General features: G+C 34.2%; 1 protein-coding gene across 1 annotated transcript; it reads left to right on the top strand.

The window, feature by feature from the left end:
* The first annotated feature begins 9,163 nt into the window (after positions 1-9,163).
* Positions 9,164-11,283, top strand: LOC139088001 (dynein axonemal assembly factor 4-like). The gene is made up of 2 exons (XM_070636982.1): positions 9,164-9,577; positions 10,552-11,283. Exons 1-2 carry the CDS (start codon positions 9,164-9,166, stop codon positions 11,281-11,283), a joined length of 1,146 nt encoding a protein of 381 aa, XP_070493083.1.
* The last annotated feature ends 353 nt before the right edge of the window (positions 11,284-11,636 follow it).

Below are 11,636 nucleotides of genomic sequence, written 5' to 3'. Positions count from 1 at the left end.
TTGGATTGTTCAGGATTGGCACAGAAAGGTTTTTAGCAGTTTAAATTATTCAGGAATGACACAGAAAGGTTTTTAGCAGTTTGGATTGTTCAGGAATGACACAGAAAGGTTTTTAGCAGTTTAGATTGTTCAGGAATGGTACAGAAAAGTTTTTAGCAGTTTGGATTGTTCAGGATTGGCACAGAAAGGTTTTTAGCAGTTTGGATTGTTCAGGATTGGCAAAGAAAAGTTTTTAGCAGTTTGGATTGTTCAGGAATGGCACAGAAAAGTTTTTAGCAGTTTTGATTGTTCAGGAATGGCACAGAAAAGTTTTTAGCAGTTTGGATTGTTCAGGAATGGCACAGAAAAGTTTTTAGCAGTTTGGATTGTTCAGGAATGGCACAGAAAAGTTTTTAGCAGTTTGGATTGTTCAGGAATGGCAAAGAAAAGTTTTTAGCAGTTTGGATTGTTCAGGAATGGCACAGAAAAGTTTTTAGCGGTTTGGATTGTTCAGGAATGGCACAGAAAAGTTTTTAGCAGTTTGGATTGTTCAGGAATGGCACAGAAAAGTTTTTAGCAGTTTGGATTGTTCAGGAATGGCACAGAAAAGTTTTTAGCAGTTTGGATTGTTCAGGAATGGCACAGAAAAGTTTTTAGCAGTTTGGATTGTTCAGGAATGGCACAGAAAAGTTTTTAGCAGTTTGGATTGTTCAGGAATGGCACAGAAAAGTTTTTAGCAGTTTGGATTGTTCAGGAATGGCACAGAAAAGTTTTTAGCAGTTTGGATTGTTCAGGAATGGCACAGAAAAGTTTTTAGCAGTTTTGATTTTTCAGGAATGACACAGAAAAGTTTTTAGCAGTTTGGATTGTTCAGGAATGGCACAGAAAAGTTTTTAGCAGTTTGGATTGTTCAGGAATGGCACAGAAAAGTTTTTAGCAGTTTGGATTGTTCAGGAATGACACAGAAAAGTTTTTAGCAGTTTGGATTGTTCAGGAATGGCACAGAAAAGTTTTTAGCAGTTTGGATTGTTCAGGAATGGCACAGAAAAGTTTTTAGCAGTTTGGATTGTTCAGGAATGGCACAGAAAAGTTTTTAGCAGTTTGGATTGTTCAGCAATGGCACAGAAAAGTTTTTAGCAGTTTGGATTGTTCAGGAATGGCACAGAAAAGTTTTTAGCAGTTTGGATTGTTCAGGAATGGCACAGAAAAGTTTTTAGCAGTTTGGATTGTTCAGGAATGGCACAGAAAAGTTTTTAGCAGTTTGGATTGTTCAGGAATGGCACAGAAAAGTTTTTAGCAGTTTGGATTGTTCAGGAATGGCACAGAAAAGTTTTTAGCGGTTTGGATTGTTCAGGAATGGCACAGAAAAGTTTTTAGCAGTTTGGATTGTTCAGGAACGGCACAGAAAAGTTTTTAGCAGTTTGGATTGTTCAGGAATGGCACAGAAAAGTTTTTAGCAGTTTGGATTGTTCAGGAATGGCACAGAAAAGTTTTTAGCAGTTTGGATTGTTCAGGAATGGCACAGAAAAGTTTTTAGCGATTTGGATTGTTCAGGAATGGCACAGAAAAGTTTTTAGCGGTTTGGATTGTTCAGGAATGGCACAGAAAAGTTTTTAGCAGTTTGGATTGTTCAGGAATGGCACAGAAAAGTTTTTAGCAGTTTGGATTGTTCAGGAATGGCACAGAAAAGTTTTTAGCAGTTTGGATTGTTCAGGAATGGCACAGAAAAGTTTTTAGCGTTTAGATTGTTCAGGAATGGCACAGAAAAGTTTTTAGCAGTTTGGATTGTTCAGGAATGGCACAGAAAAGTTTTTAGCAGTTTGGATTGTTCAGGAATGGCACAGAAAAGTTTTTAGCGGTTTGGATTGTTCAGGAATGGCACAGAAAAGTTTTTAGCTGTTTAGATTGTTCAGGGATGGCACAGAAAAGTTTTTAGCGGTTTGGATTGTTCAGGAATAGCACAGAAAAGTTTTTAGCGGTTTAAAGTATTCTGGAATGGCACAGAAAAGTTTTTAGCAGTTTGGATTGTTCAGGAATGGCACAGAAAAGTTTTTAGCAGTTTGGATTGTTCAGGAATGGCACAGAAAAGTTTTTAGCAGTTTGGATTGTTCAGGAATGGCACAGAAAAGTTTTTAGCAGTTTGGATTGTTCAGGAATGGCACAGAAAAGTTTTTAGCAGTTTAGATTGTTCAGGAATGGCACAGAAAAGTTTTTAGCAGTTTGATTGTTCAGGAATGGCACAGAAAAGTTTTTAGCAGTTTGGATTGTTCAGGAATGGCACAGAAAAGTTTTTAGCAGTTTGGATTGTTCAGGAATGGCACAGAAAAGTTTTTAGCAGTTTGGATTGTTCAGGAATGGCACAGAAAAGTTTTTAGCAGTTTGGATTGTTCAGGAATGGCACAGAAAAGTTTTTAGCAGTTTGGATTGTTCAGGAATGGCACAGAAAAGTTTTTAGCAGTTTGGATTGTTCAGGAATGACAGAAAAGTTTTTAGCAGTTTGGATTGTTCAGGAATGGCACAGAAAAGTTTTTAGCAGTTTGGATTGTTCAGGAATGGCACAGAAAAGTTTTTAGCAGTTTGGATTGTTCAGGAATGGCACAGAAAAGTTTTTAGCAGTTTGGATTGTTCAGGAATGGCACAGAAAAGTTTTTAGCAGTTTGGATTGTTCAGGAATGGCACAGAAAAGTTTTTAGCAGTTTGGATTGTTCAGGAATGGCACAGAAAAGTTTTTAGCAGTTTGGATTGTTCAGGAATGGCACAGAAAAGTTTTTAGCAGTTTGGATTGTTCAGGAATGGCACAGAAAAGTTTTTAGCAGTTTGGATTGTTCAGGAATGGCACAGAAAAGTTTTTAGCGGTTTAGGATTGTTCAGGAATGGCACAGAAAAGTTTTTAGCAGTTTGGATTGTTCAGGAATGGCACAGAAAAGTTTTTAGCAGTTTGGATTGTTCAGGAATGGCACAGAAAAGTTTTTAGCAGTTTGGATTGTTCAGGAATGACACAGAAAAGTTTTTAGCAGTTTGGATTGTTCAGGAATGGCACAGAAAAGTTTTTAGCAGTTTGGATTGTTCAGGAATGGCACAGAAAAGTTTTTAGCAGTTTGGATTGTTCAGGAATGGCACAGAAAAGTTTTTAGCAGTTTGGATTGTTCAGGAATGGCACAGAAAAGTTTTTAGCAGTTTGGATTGTTCAGGAATGGCACAGAAAAGTTTTTAGCAGTTTGGATTGTTCAGGAATGGCACAGAAAAGTTTTTAGCAGTTTAGATTGTTCAGGAATGGCACAGAAAAGTTTTTAGCAGTTTGGATTGTTCAGGAATGGCACAGAAAAGTTTTTAGTTTGGATTGTTCAGTTTGGATTGTTCAGGAATGGCACAGAAAAGTTTTTAGCAGTTTGGATTGTTCAGGAATGGCACAGAAAAGTTTTTAGCAGTTTGGATTGTTCAGGAATGGCACAGAAAAGTTTTTAGCAGTTTGGATTGTTCAGGAATGGCACAGAAAAGTTTTTAGCAGTTTGGATTGTTCAGGAATGGGAGTTTTTAGCAGCTGCCGTCGACCAATTGCCAACTCTGGAATAAAAAAATTAATTTTTTTGTAAAAATAGAAACCGAAAATTTATAACAGTGTCCAACCAACATATAAATTCACCCAAATAGCAACCGTTTATGGCAAATTTTCCCACGAAATGTGAGCCAAAACAGATTATTATTGCATATTGTCGTGTCTTGGAATAATTCGAAGATGAAATTTGATTACAATTATTAACTTTGACTTTCATTATTATTTTTTTTATCGATAATATCAAATATTGTAGGCACGTAACAAGAAACATCATCATCATCATTATCCGTGCTGTAAGAAGAGAAAGAAGGATGACGATTGACTTGAGTGAAATGAACTGATAATGGTTTATCAATAAATGTATATTTAGTATCAAAACTGTGAAAATAACACTTGAGATAAACAAAAAACTTAGTGTCAATGAGACAGTCATGTCTCGATATCAATTGTTATTATTAGGGATTAGGAGTGTGAACTCGATACAAGTTAATAGCTTATTGTTGCTTAAAGTTGACTGATTTGCAAAAAGTTTTAATTTTATTCCATTTGTAAGGTAATGTTGTGACTCACGTTCCGAGTTTGCTCTGAGTTTTCTCACAAAACTTCATGTTCCTGACTCGTTTCCTAATCCAGTGTTACTAAGTGTTGCTTCAAATTCAAGTTGATCTCATGCAATTTGATATTAAAGTATCTTCCTTTCTTCCATTGCCGTGTTTAAAGAACGTCTGTAGACAGCTCTATTAAGATATTGAGAATTCTAGCGTCCTTATCAGCACCTTAAAGTATCTAACCTTCTGAAAAATTATAACTTTGATAATTTGAACTAACAATCTTCAAATAACCACTTCGAATTTGCTTCCCCAAGAATATTTCCGATTACTCCACAATGTGGAGTCACATAGACATCAACCTGAACAGCACAACATTTTCATTTTGTCGTCTTGATTACTTAATTCGACTCATTTTCATTGCATTCCCGAGTAGACAAAAATACATAATAAATAGTTGATGGCAAGTCAATGTCCAGTTGATGATTAATTCTAACGTATTTTTGTTCATTCTCTGGATTGTGTCGCTCGGGAAACTAAATTATTTTTGATAATTTTGTCCATTTTTAATGCCTTCATGTTGTTAAAATCTAAAGATACGGTTTAAACTCTCTAAGTAGCAGATGGTCGACTATCCTCGAACTCAAATGGTTACACAAAAACATGACAAATTCATTCAATTCAAAACTTCTGCAAGCTTCAACAATCTAAAACTTAAAGAGTTCATAACCCCAACATTTCCCCGATGTCTGCTAAAAATTTCCAACATTTTTCTCACATTTTTTTATACACGCATAAAAATATCTGCTCCATTTCCTCATTCTATCCAAAAAAATATAATATAACCAAAGGCGGAAGCAAAACACTTTCTATTACGAAACTCGGCATTGCTACTCATTCTCAAGTGCCGCATTTTATTCTTCTTCATTTGTGCTCTCTTTTCCACCATGCGGCATACCATTGAAATTGAAACTTTCTGTCTCGCAACCCTCTCTCATTGTGTTGAACTTGTTCCTCTTTCCTCATCCACCGCATTCACAATAGAACAGCTAAAAAAATGAATGAATTTATTATTCAGCACAATAGTTGTACTTTAGAATAAAAAATAGTCTCATGCCATGAACAAAAATAAAATTTCATTTTTATCATTATCATAAGCAGAGGGAATCATCATCAGTAGCTTACATCTTACACATTGTGAGTCTTAAAATTCCCATAAGAGCAGCAAATGAAGAACAAGCGACATTTAAAGGAAGAAGATGCAAAGCAAAAAAATAAAAACGGAAATTCCATTGTCAAAGTGTTAAGAAAAGGCGATGACTGGGAAATAATAAAAGAAACATTTCCTCTCCATTCATGTCTTTCACGTTCTTCGTTCACTTCCATTTTTTTTCACACCAAAAAATGCGAATTTGTGCTGAAAAAAAAAATTAGAATTTCCCTCTGTGACAATAGACTACGATGGGTTGATGTTTTTGTCGTTGTACAGAAAAAAGGAACGAAAGTGACATCAGCCAGTTATTTCTGTTTTTTGGGAGGCTTAAACGTTAAATTTTCTTCTTGTGTCAGTCTTCTGTCTCACATTAAATGTCGTCTTTCAGTCAAATCATCATGTTGTTTAGGTTAATGATGAAATATTTTTTTCGCAAACTCAGTTAAATTGCCACTCTTTATTTTTATCCGTCGTCGTTGTTGTTGTTGGTGGACGATTGTTTCAAGGTAGGCGATGTTGATGGATGCAATTTGTCTGGGTTTTTGAACCTTAATTTGTCTTGAATAAATTATCTTGTAATTAATGAGTCTAGGCGGTAAGGAAATGGATTTGAATAGGAAATTGTTTGTGTTTTCTAGAATTTTTATCGAGTTTTCGGCAGAAATTAGCTTCTGAAGTAATTTAGCAATCTATATTAATTATGAATATTACGTCATGATTCCTTCACTAAGGTATTTCCTTACATCATCTACATTTTTTGCATTAACTAATCTCTGTGCCCTAAAAATGTGCCTAATTCTTATTCAATTTGCGTCATCGATCAAAAGTCATAGAAAGTTTGCCACTTCTTTGGAGAGGCGACAGTATACTTACTACTAAGTGACAACCAATTGGCAAATAGGTTTAATTGGCTCTCAGTACATGAACCATGGTCCGTTGTGGAGCCTTGGTTGCTGGCCTCATAAAAAATGTAGTAAAAATTATCCGTTTGCATCTAACTGACATTCTTTTATTTCCCAACAGGCAGATTGACCGTTTTTAAGTATCGTTGTAGTATTTCCGTATCATTTCCTGTTAGGATTAGAACCATCCTACAACATGTTAAATTTTGAGCTCCAGGGCGTATTTTTTATTGTTCCCGTTGTTGCAACATTTCAATATATGCCAATCGGACACAAATTAATTTTTTTTTATTTTATCAAAAATGACACAATTGGGTGTGTATGAACTTGATGTGTATATCACGTTAAACGAGTTATAAAAGTCAGAAAGTTTTTCGTTTCAAACTTTTATTTTGCTCTCACTCGGTTTAACATACTTTATCATTTTGTTCTCGATACATGATGAAAATATAATTTAAAAGGATAGGAAGGTAGTTAAAAAATTAAACATGATGGAAGAAATTACACGACACGTTAAGCGGAAGATGGAATTGATTTTGTGTAACTTCGTGTCATTTGGGTTTTGGATTTTTCGTGAGAGATTTTATGTTAATTGTTTAGTCAATTGAGAATGATTTTAAGGATTTAAGGTATTGCTGGGTATGGCATAGACTAGTATTCTATAAAACATATTCAATGAAGCAATTTTCAGCTACTCAAGGACTCGAGGTATACGATTTAGTGAAATCGAGTCGATTACTTGTCTACGCTTAATTCGAGTCGGCTTCGAGCTCTGATTTATAGTTTTCACAAATACATTTAAAAATTTTCCACCAACCCTGCTCAGCATGACATCATACCTAAATTATTAATATTCAAAAATTTTCTCATATTTTCATCAGTTTAACTTCTTATAAGCTTATCATCTGCCTGTCATGACGATGAAAAACCATTTTCATCAAAAATTTCGCATGTAAATTTAAAATCAATATGTTAATGACTCGAGCAGGATATTTTGCTAGTAAATTGACGACTAGAACAAAATTACATCCTTAATTCTCACCAAAAAACTTGCTTGTTAATTGTGACGTGGGTGGTTATAGTCAGATATTTTTGGATATTTATATAAATGTCACTCATGATGTAAGGCTGTAGACGTCATTGTTGTTAATGACTTAAAATTTCCGGAAGACATTTTGCTGGCTAGACAACAATGCGGCTAATGACTGAAGTAAATGGGTTCATTGTTCAAAATTAACTTAAGGCATTCCAACATCATTTGAACCAAAAATCACTCAACATTCCATCAAAAGCAACACGTTACACACTCATTCATGCCCTTATAAAACCATCATAATGTTACATCTTGTGCCATTTTCTTTTTATTATTACAATAATCATTCAACTCTATGTACATAATATTCTAACACTTTATGAAATAATAACCCACCATATTAAGTTAAGCGATAGACATCAAGATGATGATGAGATATTATTAATATAATTTGTGGTCTCAAATTTGCTGATAATAAAGTTTGATGTCTATGTGGTTTATACTAAGTTCTCTAAATAATGTTATAATGACATCAAAAAATCATTGTTTTTTTTATTAATTGACAAGGCACGACTGTTTATTTTTTGGTGATTTGAAGTGACTTAATGGAGTTTTGTGGTTTGGTAAGTGGTGGAATCAAATCAACAGAAAATGACACAGCCCATGTCACGTGGGCTCTATCTTCGCAAACCTTTTGACAGTACTGAACAGTCATTGCTACTCCCGAGCGACACAAATGAAGATGCGGAGCTTTTAAGGCTTCGGTAAATTTTTTTAATGGAAGTAATCTCCGTTTGACGTCTTTATGGTTACCAAAAATAGAAAACTTCTTCACTTGCGCAGAACTCTGAACTGTTATGATATCACCATCCATGAAGTTTCAATACTGCGCTACCAAGACATAAAAATAGATACGCATGATATGCATGCATCATCACTTAAATACAAACGTTACAGAATAAAATTGCTCTTCAAAATTGCTATATTTAGCAGTCAGATAAATACAGATTAATCATATCATGCAATCCAAAGAAATCTAAAAACAGTTTAACATAGATTGTTCTGCATATAATTGAAGAAATTTCAAATGGGATTCAATTTAAATCATAACATCCCGTTTACATCCCGAACCACACATCGTGTCTGTTTGGGCATCGGTTCATTGCCGTATTACGGAAAACAAGTCAATGCTTACACATAGCTCTTGCTTACAGATAGCTCTTGCTTACAGATGGCTCTTGCAAGTGTCGACAAAACACTGGTCTACTTACTGACCATAGCGCAACCTAACGACGAGATATCTACAGCAGGTGGACGCTATATTTGACACCATGATGGCTAACTACAACCCATATTTTGACGAAAAATACGATTCACTGTATTGTGCCATTCGGTATGAATTTTATAATCGGCTTGTTTAAGTTTTCCATTAAAATGATGTATTAAATCGCAATTTTTCATTTAAATATTACTTTCTATAGATTACAGTTTGTCTAACTTCAAAAATTTTCATTTTTGATTTTTTAAATAAAAATTCAATTTCTTTTAATTTTGAAAAATTCTACCAAAATTCAATAAACTTCCAGTAGTCCTCAAAACTTTCATTTCAGCCTCAATCCCCCTAAAACTACGCACATTCATCAAAATCCTACATCATATGAATGTATATAATGTACGTAATATGATCGAATACATGATTATATTTCATTGCATAAATTCTGAATGAATGAGAGACTATAAACAATAACCTGTGTCTCTATGACAACGATGCTTATTGTTTATCATGGACATTTACCACATATAAGGGGATTTATACAACAATAAACAAATACAAATTCATTCATCGCAGCAATCTTTTCATGAAAAAAAGAAAATTTCCATAACAACGAATAAAATAAAAAAAATTGTTTATTTCAGTCAATAGTCATTAAAATGCTGATTGTAAAAGATTTTAAGTGGTCACAAACAGAAGATGAGATTTGCATTCGAGTACCACTCAAAAATGTATCGAAGGATAAAGTGGATATTGTGACGCATGAAAATTTTATAAAAATTCATGCATCACCATACTATTTTGAAGCATTTCTACTCCACACTATTGTTGAAGATAAAAGCATTTGCCAATTGATGAGCGATGAAGCGAGATTCATTCTTGTGAAAACGGAACCGGTTGAGTGGGAAAAATTGGAACGAGATTTTATTGACAACATTGAAAAGCTTAAAGTTAAAAATGAGATTCTTGCAAAAGTTCAAGAGAATGAAAAGGAAAAGATCAAAAAGAGATTGGAGTTGAAAGATAAAATTAGACGTAGTGAAGTAGAAAACGCAATGGCTAAGGATGCAGAGGTAAGTAACATACTTTTTTATGTTTTATTAGCTGAAATTTTTTCATTCAGAACTGAAACTTTTATTGCATAAAATATAAAAACTAGTTTGATGATTACGTGACGTTAGGGGAAAAATATTCTTTATGACAACCTTACTTTTAAGGTTATTTTGCAAGCCTTGTAAAGTTTCTTTTTTTGCAATATCCTGCGCAGGTATAATTTAAAAGAAGCAATAAAATGTCATAAAAAGAGGTTTTTAGACACTTTTCATCAATAAAAAAGTCACGAAATTCTTTTCATTTTGAAGTCTCAAGTCTATAAAAAACGTCAGGTACTAAGGACGTCTTCTTGTTCTTTGTTGGATATAAAGTTAATTTCGTATATTGAATTATAAATTAAAAGACCAGTGCAATCCCAATTGGACATAAATACGTCAGAACTAGACAACAACATAACAGGAAAGATTGCCTTGCTATTAACTAGTTGCAACATATTTGTGTCCACATTAACACATTTTTGTCCAATTAGACATTGGTTAATTCTGATTTTCAGCCTAAGAACCTTAAGTGCTTTCAAAAAATATGGTAAGTCCAGGCGTGTAGTCAAAGGAGGTTGATTTTATAGAGACAAATCCTACTTCTGCACAAGAATAAATCTTGAAATTGCTAAAGGAGTAAAGAAACCTTTTGAAAAGTTCACGAGCGGAACAATGCGGCTTATCTCCTATCGCTGCCATCCCCATGTTAATTTAAGCCATTAAAAAGATTTAAATCTGTCGTCACAGTTCCGCCATATGTATACTATATATGCGATGTGTACAATTAGACAGATCTAAATTTTTGGACGTTAAAATGGTGGCAAAGAACTGCCTTAATGACTTCATAGTGGTGACCAATTGTGCGCTTCTTATCATTTAATCAGGCCTTCTAACAACACATAACCTTCAAAAAGGAACATTTTTATATCCTCTCCTTAACTCTCCTTTAATTTTAGATTCGTGAGAAAATTGAAACAGTTCAAAAGCAGGCAATTCAACGTGAAATTTCAAAAGTTGAGGAAATAAAAAAGTCAAAGAAAAAGGAAATTCCACCGAAAGCAACATCAAGAGCAATTGATGTCAAGAAGAAGATTGAATATCAAGAACCGCCGCCTGTTCGTCAGTCAGGATCAATTCAAATCTCATTCAGTAAGCGAAACTTTTTAACGCCAAAAAGAGAATCGCAAGATCCAGCCGAGCAAGAATGGCTTCATAAAGCATCCAATGCGAGAAAATCAATTGGCTTTGTTCCTGACGATTTGCGCCCCGAGGAACGTGATCCGATGTATTTGAAAGGAAAAGGAGATGATTTTTTCCGGCAAAAGAATTATCTTGCCGCAATATCAGCTTACACGACGGGTATACAGCTTGCAAAAAATTGTTTTGAATTGTATTTAAATCGCTCGGCTGCACAATTTGCACAAGGAAATTATCAACGATGTGTTGAGGACTGCTCAAAAGCTTTAGAATTATTGGATCCGCCAGTTGCTTCTAATTTGAAGGCTCGCTTACAAGCTTTAACTAGACGTGGTGCTGCTTTAAGTAAATTGGGTTTCGTTAGGCAAGCTTATAAGGAATTTATAGCTGCTGTCAAATTAGATCCGACAGATGAGCTCCTTAAACATGATGCTGAAATGCTAAGAGCTAAAATTGAAAATGACTACTCGAGTGAGGATGATAATGATTAAAAAATGTTTTTCTCTCTTTATAGTCCGATCCTTCTTATTTATGCTTTAATCTTGTTTGCTATGTATTTTGATGGTCGAAAAATATGAGAACAAGAAATAAGTTCTCTCAAATAAAATTAAAAAGTTGAAATTTAAGCTTGTCAGTTTTCTTTTTAGAATTTTATGCTGGTTATGCTGGATCTTTTGAGTGTTGTGTAGCATAATGTTATGTTTGTCCAAGAGCTGAGCATTTCTTTTTGCTTGATAAGAATGCTGAATTAATAATTAAGAATCAAACCTAAATTAAGACTACTCAAAGAACCGCAGGCCTGTATATCCTGATTTTAGATACTCAGATCTTCAGTGTTTTGGTG

Source organism: Chironomus tepperi, unplaced genomic scaffold (genome assembly GCF_022539635.2).
Source record: "Chironomus tepperi strain 1889 unplaced genomic scaffold, CSIRO-AGI_Ctep_v1 contig_159, whole genome shotgun sequence".
Lineage (NCBI taxonomy): Eukaryota > Metazoa > Arthropoda > Insecta > Diptera > Chironomidae > Chironomus > Chironomus tepperi.
Note: the sequence above shows the minus strand (reverse complement) of the source record. Positions and strands in the feature narration are given on the sequence as shown.

Excerpts from the sequence above, each read along its gene's own strand:
- LOC139088001 (XM_070636982.1), top strand. The coding sequence starts at position 9,164 with ATGCTGATTGTAAAAGATTTTAAGTGGTCACAAACAGAAGATGAGATT. Across the intron at positions 9,578-10,551 it reads CAATGGCTAAGGATGCAGAG|ATTCGTGAGAAAATTGAAAC; the intron begins GTAAGTAACATA and ends CTTTAATTTTAG.